At 44.3% G+C, this 22,532-nt stretch overlaps 4 protein-coding genes across 5 annotated transcripts; all 4 read left to right on the top strand.

The window, feature by feature from the left end:
• Positions 1 to 799: 799 nt before the first annotated feature.
• klhl41b (kelch-like family member 41b) lies at positions 800 to 7,399 on the top strand. Its single transcript, XM_030781965.1, has 6 exons — positions 800 to 1,921; positions 2,969 to 3,126; positions 4,118 to 4,225; positions 4,845 to 5,030; positions 6,485 to 6,631; positions 7,288 to 7,399. The coding sequence occupies exons 1-6, from the start codon at positions 800 to 802 to the stop codon at positions 7,397 to 7,399; spliced, it is 1,833 nt and encodes a 610-aa protein (XP_030637825.1).
• An 845-nt stretch (positions 7,400 to 8,244) lies between these two features.
• Positions 8,245 to 14,986, top strand: ppig (peptidylprolyl isomerase G (cyclophilin G)). 2 transcript variants are annotated; one of them, XM_030782539.1, is made up of 13 exons: positions 8,245 to 8,317; positions 9,218 to 9,282; positions 9,451 to 9,525; positions 9,737 to 9,844; positions 10,104 to 10,148; positions 10,476 to 10,563; positions 11,209 to 11,238; positions 11,419 to 11,558; positions 11,762 to 11,939; positions 12,111 to 12,302; positions 12,442 to 12,526; positions 12,666 to 12,817; positions 13,272 to 14,986. In XM_030782539.1, the coding sequence occupies exons 2-13, from the start codon at positions 9,222 to 9,224 to the stop codon at positions 14,320 to 14,322; spliced, it is 2,205 nt and encodes a 734-aa protein (XP_030638399.1). In that variant the 5' UTR covers positions 8,245 to 8,317; positions 9,218 to 9,221; the 3' UTR covers positions 14,323 to 14,986. The 2 variants fall into 2 exon arrangements, with proteins under 2 accessions (XP_030638399.1, XP_030638401.1); XM_030782541.1 differs by lacking the exon at positions 8,245 to 8,317 and adding an exon at positions 8,741 to 8,796.
• Positions 14,987 to 15,447: 461 nt separating this feature from the next.
• Positions 15,448 to 16,927, top strand: phospho2 (phosphatase, orphan 2). The gene is made up of 2 exons (XM_030782090.1): positions 15,448 to 15,467; positions 15,729 to 16,927. The coding sequence occupies exon 2, from the start codon at positions 15,735 to 15,737 to the stop codon at positions 16,461 to 16,463; it is 729 nt and encodes a 242-aa protein (XP_030637950.1). The 5' UTR covers positions 15,448 to 15,467; positions 15,729 to 15,734; the 3' UTR covers positions 16,464 to 16,927.
• A 2,136-nt stretch (positions 16,928 to 19,063) lies between these two features.
• On the top strand, positions 19,064 to 21,951 carry LOC115819246 (kelch-like protein 23). Its single transcript, XM_030782809.1, has 3 exons — positions 19,064 to 20,288; positions 20,890 to 21,042; positions 21,641 to 21,951. The coding sequence occupies exons 1-3, from the start codon at positions 19,064 to 19,066 to the stop codon at positions 21,949 to 21,951; spliced, it is 1,689 nt and encodes a 562-aa protein (XP_030638669.1).
• The last annotated feature ends 581 nt before the right edge of the window (positions 21,952 to 22,532 follow it).

Raw genomic sequence — 22,532 nt, 5'->3', positions numbered from 1 at the left:
TTTTTGTTTTCACCTCTGAAGCACATGCTGATTTTTACCTGGAAAACAGGCGTGTGTGTTCAAAGACCATATGTAGTTGGTTAGCAAGACAAACAGCAGGACATTTTACGTGGATTTAGGCATCTCTGATCTAAAATAAAATCCTAAAGTACTACACACTGAGACACTGAAGATGTTAAGACAGCTCAGCACACGAGCTAAAAAATGAAAATGAAAATTCTGTCACAAAACTCAAAATTGTGCAAGAATCCAGAAAAGTCAGAGCCAGGCCTCGAGCTTTAGGACATCCAAAGACACAGTCTCTTTCTTTATTTTTCTGTCTCTCTGTCCTTCTCTCTCTCTCTCTCTCTCTCTCTCTCTCTCTCTCTCTCTTTCCTGACATGATTATTTTCCACAAAGCCCACAGTCTACACCCCTCCCCACCCCATCCCTCATACGCGGGTCCTGTCACTGTGACAGCTGCACTCTGGAGTTGACATCACATTTGGCCCTTCTGCATTCCCTCAACCCCACCCCCACCCCCACCTCCTCCTCCTCCTCCTCCAAACCCAGGACGGAGTGTGAGTGGGACGACAGGGGGACGAGTAGAACAGGGTGCAGGGGAGGGCTGGCAGCTATATTTAGAGGGGCAAGGATTAAATGACAACCACCCCCCTTTCAGACTGGGAACCTTTCTGTGGCTCTGTCCCTTTCCACCCAGGACCGTGTGGCGAGCAGACCCCTTAGCCACCTTCTCCTCTCGGTTCCTCCTCGCCGTCGTTTTTTTTTTTTTTTCTCCGTTCCCTCCTTCCTCAACGCCATGGATCCCAAAGCCATGAAGGAAGAGCTCCGACTGTTCCAGAGCACGTTGCTCCAGGACGGCCTGAAGGAGCTTCTCAACGAGAACAAGTTTGTGGACTGCACCTTGAAAGTCGGCGACCGGTGTTTCCCGTGCCACCGCCTCATCATGGCTGCTTGCAGCCCTTACTTCAGGGAGCTGTTCTTTTCAGAAGATGGGAAGGAAAAGGAAGGGAGTAACGAGGTGGTCCTGGAGGACGTGGACCCCTCCATCCTGGACATGATCATCCAGTACCTCTACTCGGCCGAGATCGACCTGACCGACGACAACGTCCAGGAGATCTTCGCCTTGGCCAACCGTTTCCAGATCCCCTCCGTCTTCACCGTGTGCGTGAACTACCTGCAAAAGAAGCTCTCCTTGGCCAACTGCCTGGCCATCTTCAGGTTGGGACTGGTGCTTAACGTTCCCCGGTTGGCCGTGGCGGCTCGCGACTACATCGCCGACCGGTTTGAGGCCGTCTCCAAGGAGGAGGAATTCCAGCAGCTCGCACCTCATGAGCTCTTCGCCCTGATTGGCGGCGACAGGCTCAACGTGGAGACAGAGGAGCTGGTATTCGAGGCGCTGATGAGGTGGGTGCGTAGCGACAAGGAGAAGCGAGTCAAGGCGCTGAGCGAAGCCTTCGAGTGCATCCGCTTCCGCCTCCTGCCGGAAAAATACTTCCAGGAGAAGGTGGAGACCGATGACATCATCAAGGCCGACCCAGAGCTCCTGAAGAAGGTCCAGGTCATCAAAGACGCCTTCAGGGGCAAGCTTCCCGAGAAGAAGAAAAAGGAGAAGAAAGAAGGGGAGGAGGTGAACGGGGAGGCGGGAGCGGAGGGCGAGGAAGAGGAGCTGTTGCCGGGTTACCTTAACGACAACCGGAGGCTCGGGATGTACAGGCGGGACCTGATCCTGATGGTCAACGACACGGCGGCGGTGGCGTACGACGTCGGTGAGAACGAGTGCTTCCTGGCTGCCGTGGCTGAGCAGGTGCCGCGGAACCACGTGAGCCTCTGCTCCAAGAAGAACCAGCTCTTCATCATCGGCGGGCTGTTTGTGGACGAGGACAGCAAAGAATCGCCGCTTCAGTGCTATTTCTACCAGGTGCGTTACACCTTCCTGCCCGTCAGGTAACCCATCTTATGTCCCACCTACACCAGGTATAAGCTCCCTGACAGCAACCAGGTTAATGAAGCCAACAATTGCGTTCTTTTCCATTAATATGAGCCCTTGTTCTCTCCTGGGCCACAAATTCCTAAAACTGTATTGAATAACCTTAGAAGATCAGCATGTTCAAACATAGCCATGGAAATAACTGGAGGTACAATACCTCTGTAATTACACAACTTTATGATTGATGAATTATCCTATAATTCACAGGCATTGCTATTGCCGTCTTTAGTCAGAATTAATTTCTATAATTCATTATTGAATTTGATCCACACAAGTATCACAATGATCTGTGAATTAAAAAAAAAAAGGATTTGCGTTATCTCTAATAAAAGTAACCTATTATATCATTGTCTTCTGAAATGAAGGCAAAAACCAGTTAACAGTGTACAACATGACTCTTTGAACCAATATTATTTTAGCCTATTTTAGACTTCGTGGTATACAAATTGGTGGTAGGCATCTGGGAGCATGTTCTTCAGAGATTCAGAGTTTAAGGTTGGAGCCGTGGTGAGAAGACTGTGCATTAGATAAAAGAAGACACTGTGTATCACAAGCTGTGTAAGGCTGTCATGTGTAGAAGCACTATACATCTCAGTATGTACAAATGTCAACATTTACTGCCCCTGGAATATATTTCATGAGTCAGTATCGCCAGCATTCCTTTTCACGCTAATTAGAGAGTGTTTGGTATTTGTATTACAAAACAGTAATGGTTTTAAGGCCAAGACCTATACAGTTTTAAGACCCCGAGGTGTTTTGGGTTTCGTCTATTCACCTGCCAGAGATACACTAACCGGGCTCAACAGATGTATGAATGACATGTTCTTCACTAGTGTTTTAAAAATTGAAATTCAGAACAGCACATTCCCTTGTTGTAATCTGAGAAAGGATTTTTTTTCATGAATTGATTGAAATTTAACTATGTAATAATGGGGGGAAAAAGTCGCCATGGTTAAAATGCATGTGTTCATATTGCAGTTGGACAGCCTGGCAGCTGATTGGGTGGCTTTGCCCCCCATGCCCAGCCCCCGTTGTCTGTTCGGGATGGGCGAGTACGAAAACCTGCTTTTCGCCATCGCAGGGAAAGACCTCCAGACAAACGAGTCCCTCGACTCAGTCATGTGCTACGACACAGAGTGAGTGGAAAACATCCATCCATCCATCCATCCATCCATCATCAATCAGCTATCCATACATCTTTCTCTCTGTCTGTCTGGATATCCATCCATCCATCCATTCACCCATCCATCCATCCATCATCAATCACCTATCCATACATCTTTCTCTCTGTCTGTCTGGATATCCATCCATCCATCCATCCATCCATCATCAATCATCTATCCATACATCTTTCTCTCTGTCTGTCTGGATATCCATCCATCTATCCATCATCAATCATCTATCTATACATCTTTCTCTCTGTCTGTCTGGATATCCATCCATCCATCCATCATCAATCATCTATCCATACATCTTTCTCTCTGTCTGTCTGGATATCCATCCATCCATCCATTCACCCATCCATCCATCCATCATCAATCACCTATCCATACATCTTTCTCTCTGTCTGTCTGGATATCCATCCATCCATCCATCCATCATCAATCATCTATCCATACATCTTTCTCTCTGTCTGTCTGGATATCCATCCATCTATCCATCATCAATCATCTATCTATACATCTTTCTCTCTGTCTGTCTGGATATCCATCCATCCATCCATCATCAATCATCTATCCATACATCTTTCTCTCTGTCTGTCTGGATATCCATCCATCCATCCATCGTGTGGTTTGTCCAGCTATTTGCTCAGTTTTTGTACAATTTATCCATTCATCCGTTCCTAACCCCTTGGCACTGTGTAAGACTGAATGGTCCTGTTGCTTTTGGTTTTGACTTCAGCTGAGTTTTACCTGGAAAAGAGGTGTGTGTGTGTGTGTGTGTGTGTGTGTGTGTGTGTGTGTACGTGCACGTGCTCTTTAGCCAATTACAGACCACATTTAGATGGTTGATAAGAAAACAGCAGGACTTTGATTGTGACACCTCTGATGTAAGAGGCACCGAAAGACAGGCCTGGAATGATCGTTTTAACCTCAGACGTAACATAAGACATCTTGTCTTTCACAGGAGGATGAGATGGAGTGAGACTAAGAAACTGCCTCTGAGAATCCACGGTCATGCGGTCGTCTCACATAATGGCCTAGTATACAGTATTGGAGGAAAGACAGATGACAAGTAAGTATGTGTGTGTGTGTGTGTGTGCGTGTGTGTGTGCGTATTTATGTATGTCTGTTTATTTGCGTGTTAGATGGGGCAAAATGTGTGTGTGTGTGTGTGTGTGTGTGTGTGCGCGTATTTATGTATGTCTGTTTATTTGCGTGTTAGATGGGGCAAAATGTGTGTGTGTGTGTTTGTGTGTGTGCGTATTTATGTATGTCTGTTTATTTGCGTGTTAGATGGGGCAAAATGTGTGTTTGTGTGTGTGTGTGTGTGTTTGTGTGTGTGCGTATTTATGTATGTCTGTTTATTTGCGTGTTAGATGGGGCAAAGTGTGTGTGTGTGTGTGTGTGTGTTCTTGAACACATGGTGAGGTTTGCAGCTGTTCATGTTCAGACAGTTTCAGCCCGTCAGGTCTCGGCGGTTATCTGGGCCTCAGGACATTGACTCCATACTAAACATCTCACAGACCCACATGTGTTTTTGAACAAGCGGTGTCTAAATTAAGCCTAAAACTATAAGCATAAAATGATCACACATTATCTAAAAATTCTCTCCACCCGTGTCCTAAAAGTGTATCTCTCTCTCTCTCTGTCCCTCTCTCTCTCTCTCTCTCTCTCTCTCTCCCCCCCCCCAGTAAAACCACAAATAAGTTGTTTGTCTATAACCATAAGCAGTCTGAATGGAGGGAGCTCGCCGGTATGAAAACTCCTCGGGCCATGTTCGGTGCAGTCATTCACAAGGGGAAAATCATCGTCACTGGAGGCGTGAATGAGGAAGGCCTCACAGCTGCTTCTGAGATCTACGATTTCGGAACAAACAGGTGGGTATTAGCAAAGGAGACCCGGGGGGGGGGGGGGGGGGGGGGGGGGGGTAATAAAAACAAGTAGTACTTCTGTATTCTTACAATTACATGTCACTTAGTTCAGTACCTTTAGATTCATTTACATAAATAATTCCACCCAAGGAATCACATTATGTTCATGACATACATTCTATGCTATATGGTTTGTTTTTGCCATGGTGGTTGCCATCCTTCAGGACTGAGTGTACATTTGCCTCACGTTGCTTCGAGCAGATTAGAGTCGATTAAAGTAGAGTAGAGAACATTATATTAATTAAAAAGGGAAAGTATTTTGATACTGTCCAAAACATTGCAATTGACAGATCAAATCAACTGGATTCTAACAGGAGAGTCCATACCCTCAAGGTGTGCGTAAGCTTTGTTAAGCATATAGATGGTACGGTTTGAGCATTGTTAAAACAAGCCCGTTCAATAGCCTTCACAACATGCAAGAAAACATCAATTAGTCTAAAACCGTCAAAAATAGGTGTGTTTTTGTTTAGGAACACAACAACACAAGACAGTTTCACAATACAAAGAACAGAGAGACATAACTGTACCACTGTACTATACTTCTTGCCTTGAATTCCACATCTTGCCTCTGGGTGCATACGTCTGGGTACGTACTGGAGTCCAGTCAGACCAATATGTGCAGCTTGCCAGCGTTCCAGAGAAGGGGCACACCCTAGTCGCTGTTGTTGCAATCACTCCAGTCTCCTTTAGTATTATACAGGGCAACAACTTTGTTATTTGTACAAGGGTCAGAATACATTGCTCTTGCTACACTTGATGAGGTCTGCAGGAGGAATCTGGTCACTCCCAGATGCTTTTCCCGAGGTCAGGCTCTCGATAGCTTGGCTGAACTCTTTCAGGGTCAACTCTAGCGTTTCTGTTGTGGACAAAACATCCTGTAGACTTCAGCGCTAAGTGCTAATTCGGAGCAAAAAGCTTTCTAGCTAACTATGCTACAAGTGGGTCTGAAGTCACAGCGCAGACCCTGAGTGAAGAATTCAAGAGTGGATATGGTTGAAGATATTCTCCCTCTGAAAGCCACAGGAGAATTCTGGGAAACCAAATAAGCCCCTTTTTTTGTTGTCACTTTCATACACCCCACTCAAAGTGTTTGAACTGAAGCCTCTTTCAAATGCTCATAAAATTGGGCTAACTCAAAGTTTAATAATAGCTAAAATCACTAACTCAAAGCAGAGCTGCTTCTTTATTCTTAAGTATTTTGATAATGATCTATTAGACAAACTTTACATAATTTACATCATTTTATCAACTTTTTTTTTTTTTTTCCAGCAAAAAATCAGAGTATGTCAGACATGCCTCAGTGCAATGTGAAAATATTAGCTTCTCATTCGGTGATGACATTAGTTCCTACGAGTTCCAAAGATTTGTTATGATTTGTGCTGATGTCACCTCCTGGGCAGGTGGGAGACATTCACCGAGTTCCCTCAGGAGCGCAGCTCAGTGAATCTGGTGAGCAGCGGCGGGTCTCTTTATGCTGTCGGAGGTTTCGCCATCGTGGAGCTGGAGAATAAAGAAGTCGGACCCTCAGAACTCACTGATGTCTGGCAGTGAGTAATCACACATTCTCATTATGTCTCTGTTAGCTCATAACTTTTCAGTGTGGTTTGGTTCTTTGTGCACTCAGACAACCTTTCTTGATTTCTGGTGCGCTAGGAAAATTCCGGCATTCGTTTTTCACAGCTAAATTCTACAATCCTGTATTCTGCCCACAGAGTGTCTGAATTGTGAATTGTCTTATATCTTACTGTATTTCAGTAAACACAAATGGGGGAAGCAATTCAACTTTAATTACTAACATGTGGATTTGTAGCATAAATAAACAGTGCTCTCTCTCTCTTTCTCTCTCTCCTTCTGTGTGCGTGTGCGTGTATGTGTGTGTGCGTGTATGTGTCTGTGATTGTGTGCGTGTGCGTGTGTGTGCGTGTGTGTGCGTGTGCGTGTATGTGTGTGTGTGTGTGTGCGTGTATGTGTGTGTGTGTGTGTGTGTGTGCATGTATATGTCTGTGATTGTGTGTGTGTGTGCGTGTATGTGTCTGTGATTGTTCGCGCGTGTGTGTGTCTGTGATTGTGTGTATGTGCGTGTATGTGTCTATGATTGTGTGTCTATGATTGTGTGTCTGTGATTGTGTGTGTGTGTGTGTGCACGTCTGTGTGTGCGTGCGTGTATGTGTCTGTGGTTGTGTGTGCGTGCGTGTGTGTGTAGGTATGAGGAGGATAAGAAGCAGTGGAGCGGTATGCTGAGGGAGATGCGCTACGCTTCCGGTTCCTCCTGCGTTGGTATGCGCCTCAACGCTGCCAGGATGCCCAAACTCTAATCACTGGGCTTCACCCTCTGCCCTCTTCACCTCCTGACCTCTGACCCCAGGGCTCAGCTGTCTGTTCTCAGTCTTTATATGGAAAGTGAAGAAGAACTTTATTGCGTCCAAACAGTTGCCAATCAGTAGTTTCTCACACAGCTTTATTTAAGAAAATGTTTTGGAAATTTGTGCATTAACCATCACTGGTTACAAGTGAACAATGCAATTGTTCTTATTGACAGTTGTGTTATGTCTGAAAATATGTCTTATCTCAGGTCGTTTTCTGTACAAAAAATAAATTTAAAAAATCCAGAAAATAGAAATCCAGAAGTTAGATCAAAATTGTCAATTCAAGCTAAAACTCAAACCAGTAGGAGATAGCCTGGTTGTATTTATGCTCTCTTTTTGTAAAATAAACAATTTCAAACCACAGTAACTCCTGATGCTGAATTGTCATTCGTAAACATTTTGTTCTTAATTTACATCAAGACATTATCTTGTTTTTTTCGCATAACGTCTCTTGATCACCTGATCGTTTGATCACCAATTGAAACACTTTAGCGGAAACTAATGTTGATTAATTAATTAGAATTATTTGGTTCTAAAAAAAACGCCGTGTTTCTGCACTCAAATGCAACAAACTAAAATCCTTGATTTCTGTGCATTTGTATACATTTAGATTAACGTTGTTAAGACACGATGTTCATGGATCACAACCGAAGTTAACACCAACTAGGAACCACACCTCACGAGGCAGTGTTGACCCGCTCGAGAGCTCTGAGTGACGGACCGATACCCAAAATGCACTGCTCTCCTTCGTAGCGCCATCTTTGGAAAAGGGTGCTACACGGGGGGAACAGAATTACCTGCATACGTGCTTGAATACAGAATACCTACCTGTTTGTCTGAATATAGCTTCTCTGTCAGCTCAGATTGGTGAGGACGCTGTCCGTTGTCTTCTCTTACTACTCAGTAAATTCATTCTGTTAGCGCAACACATGAACTTGATTCAGTGAAGTTCGAGTGAAGTCACAGGCCAGGATTCAGGAACTGAATAGACCAGTTAGCTAGGTAGCTGACAAATTATTAAAATTTCGGGCTGCTAAAACTGTCGCTTCTTAGGAGCAGTCGTGGCTTAAATTTCATGTTAACACGTTCTTGGATTCATAAGTCAGATATATGGTTTACTAGCCAACGCTGAAATTAAAATTTTAGCGTGCCACCTTGGTTTGTTCATTCATTGCGCTGGGCGGGAGACCGACTCATAGCGACCGCAACTTTACGTGTTTGAATGAACCGAGTTAGAGAACCGTTCCGAAGACTGACGGTAACGGTTTAATTAAGGGATTCGTCCTTTGAATATTTGCTGACTAAGAGCATTGTCGCCTTTGACAGCGCCTTCTTTTCAGCTTAAGGTAGTAATCAGTCACAAAATAACTTAATTGTTCATGATTTGAGGTTAGAAAGATTCAATGAGTCTAGTTATCATCATGGTGACTCCAGCTAAGTTAATTTATGTTACTTCCATGACGTTTTACCTACGCGAAGTTCACGGTTCTGTCAATATATAAACCAACAGGCTAATTATTGTCAGTCGATTTTTGTAAGAAACATATGTGGTTTACTGAATCACACTGGAGTTTGAATTAAAGTTAACTTGTGCAACTTAATTATTTGTTATCGATTTCTCACACTGCAAGTTTACATTTGGACCATATACTGCTGTGATAGTTCGCTTTCTTTGCTTAGCTATTTCAGTTAAGCTAGTACGTTCTCATGGTAGTCTCACTGTGGTAGTTGATTTTATTTATTTATTTTATTTATTTATTTTGTTAGTGAGATGGGAGTCAAGACGCAGCGTCCTCGCTGCTTCTTGGACATCGGCATTAGTAATGTACCGGGTAAGAATTCTCGGTTTCGTCTTCACACGCACGCACGCACGCATGCACACACACACTGAGCCATTCGTTGTAGCTAAACACTGATGGTATAAGGTGAGATGCTACCGGTCTGTGTTTCTGATCCTCATTCTTTATTTTGTTTTTTTGTTGTTGTTGTTGTTTTTCCAGCGGGGCGAGTGGTTATAGAACTGTTTTCAGATGTGTGTCCAAAAACGTGTGAAAACTTCCGCTGTCTCTGCACAGGTAATGTGTCGTACTTTGAAACTTAGTTCGCTGTGTCAGACCAGTCTCTTGGCTTTGACGATTTATGAGATGGTAGCAATTTTACAAATGAGTCTTTGGCATGTTTATTTGACCACAGAAAGGTTCTGCAGAAACTTCAGTGAAGAGCAGGAAAGTTTAGTGTTTTTCATGGACCTTAATCCTGTAGTTTTCTTTTTTTTTTTTCCCTCAGGTGAAAAGGGAATTGGAAAAACCACACAGAAACCCTTGCATTACAAGGGCTGCTTGTTCCACAGGATAGTCAAAGACTTCATGATACAAGGAGGAGACTTCAGTGAAGGTACTACATGCAATTTACAATTTGGTATTTAGCAGACACTTTTAACCAAAGCGACTTACATGCAAGTGGAAACGGTTCAGTAAATGCTAGCATAATACAAAAAAAAATGTTGTACACAGATGGGTTAACTGAGATCCAAAATGCTTCAGCTTTGATTTCCTCTCGAGAGACGTCTTAGTGTTGTTTACTCTGAGCTGAGTGTCACAAAGTTCTAGTTTTTCTAAAACATTGTTTAATTTAAGGTTATTTTTCATGCCAGGCAATGGCAGAGGTGGGGAGTCCATATATGGAGGGTTCTTCGAAGGTAAGCATCCGCTCACACCTACACTTGATATTTATCCATAGCTCATGTAGAAAGAGTCTCTGTTTAACTCTCTTAAATCCACTCATCTGTTTGAAGAGACTATATTAGAGAGAGCAGTTTTACAGACACACCATTTGACCAATCAGTAAGCGAGTTGAGGCTGGCTGTCTGTCTGCTCTCACCCATCCGTTGTCTCTAGACCTGTGACAGGAAGGGTTCATAACTTAAGTCCATAGTCCTGGATTACTGTTAAAATGTGAGCCCGTTATGTAAAACCCTTGCTGACTCTTAAATCTGTTTTGTTTTTCTCTTTATTTGTAATTCCAGATGAGAGCTTTTCCATGAAACACAATAAGGAATTCCTGCTGTCCATGGCCAACAGGGGCAAAGACACCAACGGCTCCCAGTTCTTTATGTGAGTGTGGGAGTGAACTGGGACATGCACCCACGGCGGAGGAAGCACGGCCCAGCCAGTCTCTAACGGATTTACCAACCAGTTTTGTGTGATGTAGTCAAGAGCCTCTTTATTTTTAATGGGGGTGAAACGCACCGGCTAAAAAGCGAGAGAAGGATGTTTTCATGATCACACAGTGTCCTAACCATTTTCTTATACAGTGAATAATGTGTTACAGAAGATCGCTGATTTGTAAACGATGAAGTGAATTAATTTGTGTCTGTGTGTGTGCGTGTGTAAATTCACGTAGTTCTTTTGAACTGGTCACAAAAACTTTGAATTGAACTGTTAACCTATGACTGTTAGATTGTAGCGACTCTCTGTTTTCTTTTTTTTGATGACGAATGTCTCGTGAGCACTGAAAGGCTAAACCTTTTTTTTTCTCTTTCTTTCTGTTTTTTTTTTTCTTTTCAAGCATGTCTCTTAGATTTGTCTCTCTTTTTTTTGTGGCCTAAGGTTTTGCCATGTCACCGGTTCAGTGTGTACCCGGTCTGATTGTATTATTGAAAGTCACCAGTTCTCTGTCGATAAACAATAATCATTGTCTCTGTGTTCGTTAGATTTGTATTGACATTCTGCCTCACTGTTTTGTGTCCCTGACCATAGAACTACAAAACCAACTCCTCACTTGGATGGGTAAGTGTGTGCACACAGAGTAGACAGAACATATTTTACTTAGTAGTTTTTTTGTGTGTGTTAGTACCAGTAGATTGTGATATGTTTTTTTGTTTTTTTTTGGTTGGTCTGTCCTTGGTGTCTTAATTTAATGCATTGGGCCTTTCTGTTTTTTTTTGTTTTTCTTTTTCCTGTTTACAGAATTCATGTGGTGTTTGGTCAGGTGATCTCCGGCCAGGAGGTGATCCGAGTCATCGAGAGCCAAAAGACCGACACCAACAGTCGACCCTACGCCGAAGTTCGAGTGCTCAACTGCGGGGAGCTCATTCCCAAATCGAAAGGTTGTTTTTTCTTTCTCCAAAAGCTCACGCGTTTTCATCTTAAAGTTCCGCCCAACTCCGAGATGTCACCGTTTGACTTAAAATATAGCACTTGGTTTTTATGTGTGTAGCACCTTTTTATATATATATATATATATCTGTTCCACTGATGTGATAAGTGGAGTGTGTTCATTTTCTATCTCGCTCTATTTTTCGGTTTCCAGCGAAGAAGGAGAAGAAGAGACACTCGTCCTCCAGCGAAAGCGACTCGGACTCTTCCTCGGAGTCATCCTCGGAGTCAGACCAGTCCGAGAAGGAGGCCAAGAAACAGAAGAAGAAACTGAAGAAGGAGCAAAAGAAGAAAAAGAAAGAACAGAAAAAGAAGAAACAAGAGAAAAAGGGGTTAGCACCCAGTTTAACGTCACGCAATATATTCATGACAGTATATTCAGAAAAACAGTTGTTGTTGTTTTTTTTGTAGATTGTATTGTGCGTTTCTCAATGCAAACACAGTATTGCTGTGGTACTGCTGGATAGTGATGATGGCGTGTTCTGTTTTTTTTGCGGAGACAGGTCTGATGAAGAGGAGGAAGAAGAGCCAGAAGCGCAACAGCCGCTTTCTACTATACGTCCGGAGGAAGTCCCGCCCGTCCCAGAGAACCGCTTCCTGATGAGGCGGAGTCCCAAGCCACAGCCCAAAGAGGAATCTGTGAAAGAGAGGAGCAAAGAGGATTCTGGGAAAGACAGGCAGAGAGAGAGGGACAGGTGAGTGCTGCTAAAAAAATTGAGACAAAAAATCAACCTCAGATGATTAGAATCTTGAACGATGTTCTGTGTTGACGCATGTGTGAGAGGAAGACGCAGACATTACCGCACGTATAATATGATTTTGTTTGTGGTACAGAACCATGCAGAACTCCAGGCAACCGAACCGCACCAGACTGGTGATGACCAGATCAGGCCGCAGGATCAAAGGCAGAGGACCCCGGGTGAGAGAGAAAGAGAGAGATGACTTTTTCAACAGGATCTGCAAATAGTTATCTTCCGTCTATCTCTAAGTGTTTCATTTGACTTAAAAACGCACACGTGCCGAACAGTCACTCTCTGTGTTTTTGATGTTCTGCGCAGCGATATCGGACGCCTTCCCGGTCTCGTTCGAGGTCGTGGGATCGCTTTCGCCGCAGCGAGACGCCCCCGCACTGGAGACAGGAAATGCAGAGAGTGAAGAAGGCCCCTCGTACGCGAGCCGCAAGTCAGGAACGCTGGATCAAAGGAGACAAGTATGATCCCTATCTCTCTTTCTCACACACACACACGCACACACACACACACACACACAGCCAGCCCAACGTGGGTGAGTGCAGACTCCAGGGCCAGAGGTACATGATTATATTTATATTATGGGGGCGTTTGTACTCTCTTATTTTCCCTCAACATTATTGCATTTGTATCTGGTCTAATACTGAACTTCAGTGGCACTTTCGCAGCAGACAGCTCCCTCATGGCTACATGCTTGGTTTGTATTCTGCTTGTCTCAGAAGCTGCTTTAGATAAAAGCATCTGCTAAATGAATAAATATAAATGTAAATGTCATGCGACGAATCGGTTTCGTATCTGACAAGAGTAGATAGTGACACTCCATCATCACAGACTCTGTTTAACAAACACACACCTGTTTATTCCTATGCATGTGTCTAACGTGTGTCTCTTGTTCTCGTGTGGTTTTTTAAACAGGGGTGACATGGTGGCGGGGAAAACCGAAACAGAAGAGCCTCCCGCCCGAGACCGAGACAGAAACAGAAAACAACCCGAGAAAGAGCGCGAGAGAAAGACTTCAGAGAGGGAGGGCAAGAATCCGGAGAGCAAGCCAGAAAAATCGGAGAGTCCCTCCAAAGCCCGAGAGAGAGACAGGAAGAGCAGGAGACACCACTCAAAAAGCAGAGAAAAAGACGTCCAGAAAAAGACAGACAAGGAGAAGGAGGAGGACAGCCGTAAGAGAAAGGGGCGGAGCCGGAGCCGCAGCAGGAGCAAAGAGAAGAGAGGAGAGAGAGATCACAAACGCGGCAGAACGGAAGACAAACGAGGCCGGTCCAGAAGCAGGGACAGGAAAGAAAAAGACGCCAAAGAGAAGGAGACGAAGACAAAAGAGCCAGAGGACAGCAAAGAGAAGACCAGGCATTCTGACGGAGGAGGAGGAGGAGGAGGAAAGGAGAAGCAAAAGGACGAAGAGAAGAAAGTCAAGAACGGAGAGAGGGAACGAGAGAAATCCAAGAGCCGAGAGAGAGACCCCAAAACCGAAAGGGATTCCAAACGGCGGTCCAGGTCGAAGGGGCGTGACCAATCGCGCGACAAGGGGCGGGACAAGGGGAGGAGTCGGAGTCGAGACAGAAGGTCGAGGAGATCCAGGAGCAGGGAGAAGGGCAGGGACAGGGGAAGAGAGGGAGAAAGAGAGAGGGAGAAGAGGAGGAGCGCGGACGAGTCCAGGAGCAGAGAGCCCAGAGGAAGAGGCAGGAGGTCACGGAGCAGGAGTAACCGCTCCAAAGAACGCTCCAGCCGTCAACAGAGGAGCAAAGAGAGGGATGAACAGCGGAGGAGGAGGAGGGAGAAGAGCAGCAGCGGAAGCAGCGGCTCAGAAAGCGAAAGCGAGAAACGAAAACGGGGAAAGAGGAGTGAGAGCCCCGCGTCGAGAGAGAAGAAAGACGACAAGTCCCAGAGCCCCAAACGAGAGAGGAACCATCGCCGAGATGGCAGAGACGCCAGCTCCAGCTCCAGCGATAGCGACTGAGCTCGTCTGCCACGGCTTCGGTAAAGTCAGGGCGCCGTCATCGACTGAAGACCACAAGGCACCAGTTGATTCCGTCTCTCTCCCCCTCGCTCTCTCTCTTTCTCTCTCTCTATCTCTCTCTCTCTCTTCTTCTATCTCAAACTTCAAGAATGGAGAACAAGGACACGTTCCAAAGACTGATTGACTCTCTTGTTTGTAATTAAAGGAGTGGGGTATGGTTGGGGTGGATGTCCCTTGTCAGTCTGAAGCAGCTTCTCTGTGACCCGTTTTAAAGAGAACACATTTGCAGTGTGTGGCAAGCATGACAGATGCAGACCTGTTTTAGACATATCATTTTAAACTTAAAAGATAGGCCCTGTTGAGCTGGAATATGGCTGGTATTGTTTTAAGTTTCATTCAAACTGTAAAGTGTCTTTGAGAACCTTGTTTCTTTTTTTTCCCCCCCTCAACATAGTTGAATTCGCCAAACGTACATTTTTAAGTAGACAAAGTCTCTTAAAGAGAGAGAACCGCGTTTTGGTGTCGTTGATGAAGAAATTCATGATTTTTTTTTTTAGGTCGTTCTCTTTTTGTTACGACTGATTTTGTGTTGAGGAAGTTTCTACCTCCTGTGATACGAAACGAGTTAACGGAGGATCCTGTATTTTCGAGTTTTATATGGGAGTTTTGTTTGTATTGATTACATCTGATGCAAATGGCAGTTGATTGAACGAAAATTAAAATTTCTGTCTTGCAACTATGTCGTCTGGTCTCGGTCATTCGTTTTGATGTACGAAGAACAGATGGTTTAAGACCGTGGTAAATAATGATCAAGACAGAAAATCAAGACGTAATTAAATATATCAGAATCATTAGGTGGCCAACCCTTTTTCCTTAACAACCATGTTTGTAGTAAAAATTGTGACTAAATGTAAATTATAATTCCATGACTGTGAACCAAATCCTCTCGCATGCAATCTGGTGTGAAATGAAGCGTCAACTGTGACGTTGCACGATTAAGCCAATCCAGACACTCCCGCACCCGTCTGGATATGAGTGACATTACTTGCAGCCTATCCAAATTCAAGTTTTGTTTTCTCCTTCTCCATTAGCCGGTATGCTTGAGCACAAAGTTCGATTGTTAGGTAACCGGTGACCTGTTTTAGGTTCGTATCATCTCTTGATTTTCCTCCTTATTTACGTAACACAGATTACACACATTCTTCGTGTTTTCTGTCAAGCTAATTACTAAACCAGAACTATTGTTTAAAAAAAAGATGGAAATGGCTAAACCTAGTTAGCTAGGACCATAGCACACGGCTTGTGAAAGCAGTCTTGTCACTGAACATCGCGAGCCAAACTTTGTAATTAATTTAATACCAGTATAGTTTAATAAGTATATTGAAATTTTAAGTATTTTCTTACAGGCTTAGATGAAGACGCTCATGGTATTTGACTTTGATCACACTGTGGTCGACGACAACAGTGACACTTGGGTAATCAAATGCACGCCCGAGCAAAGTTTACCGGACTGGCTCAAGAACTCGTATGAGAAAGGCCGATGGACCGAGTATATGGGTCGGGTGATGTCTTACATCGGAGACCTGTCAGTCAGTCCGGACACGATCAGAAATGTAATGGAGACTATTCCGTACACTGACGGAATGATCGAATTATTGACATACATCTCAGGACACAAGAGTGACATCGACTGCATTATAATCTCAGATTCCAACACTATCTTCATCGAGTGGATCCTACAAGCTGCCGGACTGCATTCCGCGGTAGACCGTGTCTTCACTAATCCCGCCACTTTCGATAACCGCGACTACATGACGATGCAGTGTCATCATTCGCATGATTGTAAGCAATGTCCGGTGAATTTATGCAAAAGGAAGGTATTAGGGGATTTCTTAGAGAGCCAAGCGGAAGCTGGTGTTCACTACCGAAAGACGTTTTACGTGGGAGACGGAGGCAACGACCTGTGCCCCGCACACATTTTGAAAGACGGGGATGTTGTTATGCCACGGAAGGGGTACACACTGGAGAAACTCTTGTCTAAAATGAATGAGAGGGATAAAACGATTCTCTCCAGGCTGCAAATAATACCCTGGACCAGCGGCAAGGAAATCCTAAAAGAACTGGATGCCCTTAACCACTAAACAGGTCCACATCCCACTTTGGACGGTGGATATTGAAATAAAAGTCAATCGCAAAATTGTATGGTGGATTCAACCACGTTATAAACCGTTGTTTTACAGCGGACGGGCTTTTGTTAATCCATAAGTATTGACTTAGTCAAACGTTTTCCATTGTTTTGTATATGAGCGCCAGTATCAACCAGTTCGTTCAGAGTAGTCTCTATTGATTTCCGTTGACTTCGAAGCAAAGTAATGTGTCGTCTGTCTCCTCTTTCACTGTCAATTTCTCCTTTCTGTTTGCTCAGGGATTTGACTTCATATCGATTGTCAAAACAGTGAATCTCTGAACGCTGTAGATTCTGTAATAATGTGTTTTTTTTTTACTACTTGAATAATAATGAACATTTTGTGGACACCTTTGCTAATACCACAATGTATGAAATCGTTTACTGATTATAAATATTAAAATGGAAGTTTACCGTCAACAGTATTTTTCTCTGTGAGTCATGGTGTCTCATTGTGTGTTTTCCTCTTTGAAATCCTTTATTTCCTGCTTTAAAGGCATCGTTTTTCCTTAATATCGCACAAGCATATCATGAACGTAAATTACTGCTGAGGAACTGGCGTCGCTGGACTCAAGGGATTATCATTTGGTAGGCTAGATTATTTTTTAAAGGAAATGTATAGGCTACCTTTTATTCATTTCAATTGAAGTACCCTGCACACAACATTTTCCCAAACCGTGCTAAGCGTTTGTTTCTTTCACAATAAGAAAATCATTAAAATAAGGGGAAAAAATAGTTCTCTTCAATCTCATATTTCGATCATGTGGAGTTTCGATCATGATGTATTGATTTGATGCGTGGCGTGCTCTTCATCCCAGCAGCAACCTCATGTTATGACTGCAGAGTGTGTCCACTGACCGCTGAACGGTGATTGGCCGAGAGCTGATCTATTCTAGTCTAATAACATTATCAGTCTTCCCCGGATGATCGCTGGGAGAGTCAGTGTATAGTGAAACGCAAAACCTGTATACCGTCCTCTGACAGCAGAGCATGTGGTTTCTTAGGTCAAAAGCTGCATGATCGAGTCTCAGCGTACATTTAGTCAAGCGACACACTGTAATGTGATCAAGTCCCGGTTTTGAGATTGCCCTTATTTCTGGCACGAGCAGCGGCGTTGAGGTGAGTGAGGTCGCGTTTTCCCCTGATAAAATGTCAGTGTTTTCGTTTGATACCCTAAATGCATTTAGGCTGCGCTGTTACTCATGCTGTTGATGTTTCAGTGTTCGATGATCATGCGTGTGAATGCAGTTCGTGTGTGTGGATTGAATTCATGCAAAACACAGACCTTGCGACTACATTTGATAAAATAAATATTGTTCTCTATCCATCTTGACGTATTTCATCACTGGGAACTGTCATTGTGTTTATCATTCATTTCGTCGAGATGATGATGAAGAGGAGGAGGGGGAGGAGGAGTATTATTACTGTTATTGTTATTATCGTTAGACGAATTTGGTAGTTGTCAGGCAATATAACCGTCACCACTGAAGCCTGCAGCTGTAATCGGATATGGTAACCCAGTGCCATACGATGTCTCTGATCACAGGGATGCTGTATGGTCATAACGCCACAACAACCACAGCTCATGAATATTTAATCGACATTATTGATTGATGAAGTCAGTTCAAGTCGATTTATTTTCTATAATGAGGTCAGTGATGTTCAGTGGCTTAGATCTCTGGTCTCTTTGAATTACAGCCAAGTCTGGGACAAATTTTAAATATTGATATACCTGTGTTAACAAAAGGAGAAAAGAAAAGATATCAGCTTCATCGTTTGCATATTTTAGAGACCCAATGACAGCTAAACTTAGAAAACGGTTACCAAACCAAACGGTAACAACAGAACAGACAAGGCCTACTGGCTGGCCATTTAGGATAAGGAAAACAAAATCTTTACAGATTAAAAGCCTGATCGTGAAAACTGGCACATCTCAGTTTTCAGAATGGAGAAGTCCATGATAAGAACATTTACACAAAGCCACGCCCACGAGATAGAACCCACTTGATAGCCGTCCCCCGACAGTCAGTGGGCCACCTGCCCCAACTGATGGAGCATTTCAAGTCTTAAATTATAAAAGATGGTGTTGATGTTTCGGAGTCACATTTTTTAATACCAGCTGAACCAGCACTTACTTGCGCTGATCAAGGATCAGAGGGTTCCACAGCTGGGACCAGTGTTCCCTTGAGTGGGTGTGTTGGTGATGGAGTGTCTGCTCATCGGTGTTCACTGTCAGTCTAGAGTCTATTGTTTCTCGAGTAGTACTCTAGTCCAAAGCACTTTGTGTCTGTCCAAACGATCCCTGAAGGCGGTAGCATGAAAAGATACAGTGACTGGTTTCACATGGAATAGAGTAAGCGTGTGCAAATCTCATTTACCCCAGCTGAGGTGATGGCTGTTTGAGGGGAGACTTGGGTGTATTATATGGTTAATTGGGAATTCCAAATTAAGGAGCAAATGAGGAGAAGGGAAAAAAGAAAGTATTTGTGCTCTCTTCATCCTCATCCTAAGGCTATACATGAAACGTGTTGCTCTGGCGTTTCTTAAAGGTTGGAGATGTCGACGAAAAGGCAGGAAAGCTACACCTACGACTTCTGGGATCCTGCTCACCCCACAGAGCTCCTGAGCGCCCTTCGGGATTTCCGTAAAGACGGTCAGTTTACAGATGTCACACTTCAAAGTGGGACAGGACAAGTCTTCCACTGTCACCGGGCAGCACTGGCAGCTCGAAGCCCTTTCTTCTGCGTCATGTTCAAGGCCGACATGAAAGAGAGGACCGACGGCTTCGTGCGGCTGCCGCGGCTGGACGACGACGTTCTCGGAGCTCTGATCGACTTTATCTACACCTCCACCGTAACCGTGACGCAGGACAACGTGGAACGTCTGCTGGAGGCTGCCGACCTGTTGCAGTTAGGACCGGTGAAACGGGCGTGCGAGGAGTTTCTCACGCGACTCCTGGACGTGGATAACTGCCTAGGCATGCAAGCGTTCGCGGAACTCCACACGTGCGGAAATCTGGAGAAAGAGGCGCGGAGAGTGGTCCTGTCGCGTTTCGAGGAGCTCATTGGCCAAGAGGAATTTCTGGAGATTGGTTTTCAGCGGTTCCAAGTCATACTCTCTGCAGAGAACCTGAACGTGAGGAGAGAATGGACTCTTCTAGAAGCAGTGGTGAGATGGGTCGGTCACGACATCGCTGAACGGCTGGCGTACATCGGTGACTTGCTGCACAGCTTGTGTCTGGACCTGGACGAGTTGCAGTTTGCCAGCGTTCTGGATCTGCAGCGTGATTTTCCACTTTCCGACATGGAGAGGATCTTCTCTGTCATCTCGCAGAGTCTTAAACCAAATCTTGACGTTTTATCTCTGAGCAGCAAGAAGCCCACCGCTAGTTTGTATATGATCGGCGGCTATCACTGGCACCCTCTCTCCGAGGTACACGCCTGGAATCCGCTAACGGACGCTTGGGTCCAAGGCACGGACATGCCCGACCACACTAGGGAGAGCTACAGCGTGGCGCAACTGGGAGCTAACATCTACGTTACCGGGGGATACAGAACAGACACTACCGAGGCTCTGGACACAGTGTGGGTATACAACGGGGACGGAGATGAGTGGACAGCTGGGTGTAACATGCTGTGGGCCAGGTACTACCACTGCTCTGTGGCACTTCACGGCTGTGTATATGTCATAGGAGGCTACAGAGGAGGCGCTCCCACCGCAGAGACAGAGTTCTACGACCCGCTGAAGAGAAAGTGGGTGGCAGCAGCGAGTATGGTGCAAGGTAACGACACATAGAGTGACTCCCTTATTCTTCTCTCACAGATTTACGTTATGTCCGAGAGGGACTGGCAAACAGCTGATTCCATGTTTAGGCACAGAATTTTTTTTTTTTTTTTTTCCTTTTCATTTTTTGGATGCAAAGTTGGAAGTTGGGACATCAGAATTCATTCAGTTCTTTTTTTTTTTTTTCCTCCAGCATCACTTAAACTTAAAACTATTTAATTAAGCCAACTAATGATCTGACTTTATAGAACTAATGAGCCATTGAATGGTAGCATACAGTACGTGCTGAATATGAGGCTATTAAGGTAATCCATCTGAGGCATGGTTGGTCAGGAAGAGGTCTGCATGTCCCGTGGTTTTGATAGACTCCTTCCAGAGGTCACCACAGACCACAGGTCCTGAAGTCAGAGTGGAAACGGTTCATTACAAAATGACACATTAGATAAACTCACTGTTTTGAGCAAGGAACCAAGGTGACCCTTCCAGATTTTGTCTCACTAAAACTGGGCCAGTTCCAGGCCTCGAAACTTTTCAAGTGGTGGTGGTGTTGGGTTGTAGCAGGGGTCTGTTAACTGGTATCTGTCCCTTCTCTTTCTCAGGAGTGGGCAACGCCACTGCCTGCGTTCTGCATGACACCATTTATGTCACTGGCGGTCACTACGGCAACAAAGGAAACTGCACCTATGAGAAGATCCAGATGTATCGAGCAGATGTGAATGAGTGGAGCGTGGCCACGTCCTGCCCACACCCAGGTCATTTTCTCTGTCTCTGTCCCCCACAATGAGTGCCCAGAGGTTCTCTGCTCGGCACAACACGGTTAGAGGAGGGTAAATGTTTGACATTAACGTTAGCTGTTACACAGGGCCATGCAAAATGGCTAATACACATCAGGGTCAGTCAACTGTTGTGTATTGTTTGCCCCTAAAATGAAAGTGGAATGATGAAAAAGAAGCCAAAGGGAAAATACAAGACCTTAATGTCATGCTTATTATGTTTTAAGCAAAAAAAAAATGTTTTACACACTCTGTTTTCATATTTGATTATCTCTGTTTGATTTCCAAATGAGAAATGATACAACAACGTAATGTACACAGACCACCCAGCGTATTGTGTTTCTCAACTGAGCCAATCTAAAAACTGATACAGGATACAGCAGAGAAGTATGTTTACCCATCTATCATTATAGAAAGCTGTTAGATAAGATATCCTGTAACAAAAAAAAAAAAAAGGACAAACACAACCTCAGACACACGCACGCACACACACACACACACACACACACACACACACACACACACACACACACACACACACCTTACTGAACCCTGCCTCTTGTTTTTCCCTCTATAGAATACGGCTTGAGCTCAGTTTCTCTGAATAACTGCCTGTATCTGGTGGGAGGTCAGACTGGTGCCACTGACTGCTATGACCCTGAGAGAAACAAGTGGAGCACATTCACAGAGATGAAAGAGAAGAGGATGGAGTGTGGGGCCGCGGTGATAAACGGATGCATATATGTCACTGGGGGTTATTCACACTCTAAAGGCGCTTACCTGGACACCATCGAGAGGTACGACCCGGATACAGACGCCTGGGAGATCGTTGGTAACCTTCCGAGCCCAGCACGCTCCCATGGCTGCGTGTGTGTCTACAGTGTGTAGCTGGAGAGCCAGTTTCACTGAGCTCCATGTCCTGTCAGTGCTGTAGAAAGAAACTGAGAGAAACAGGCAGCAGTGGCAGCCATTTTGTGCCAAACTGAACTCTGTGCAAAAAAGAGAAGACATTTCACTTGGATCTGATGAAACAAGTCTACCACCTGCAGTGAGGCCTTTATGTGATCCAGATTTTCCATTTTAATATGAATATTTATTATTTTTTATTATTTTGAAGATGTTGTTTATCCTTTCATATACTGCACAATTTTAAATTTGCTCTGCAGATTCAAATTCTCTCATGTTTTAAAAATAATTGTTAAAATGCCACTCACAGACGCCATTTGTCTTTGATAGTAACGAAACAGTGGTGTACTGTGTTGAAAATTGAGGCACATGCTTACCAGTGACAGCACAACGACTCAATAGCACTCATTCAAAAACAATAATACATGTTTATTATTCTCAGAACGGCTGAAGACAAAGGCAGTTTGACTCAGGACATGTACTAGTGCTGTACGAAGTGAATGCACGACACAAAAACGTTTTTGTGGAACAAAGTCCATTGGTTTCTCTGATGCTTTTTGTAC

This window comes from Chanos chanos, chromosome 8, assembly GCF_902362185.1.
Source record: "Chanos chanos chromosome 8, fChaCha1.1, whole genome shotgun sequence".
NCBI lineage: Eukaryota > Metazoa > Chordata > Actinopteri > Gonorynchiformes > Chanidae > Chanos > Chanos chanos.
The sequence above is the reverse complement of the archived record's forward strand: the minus strand, read 5'-3'. Positions and strand labels throughout refer to the sequence as shown.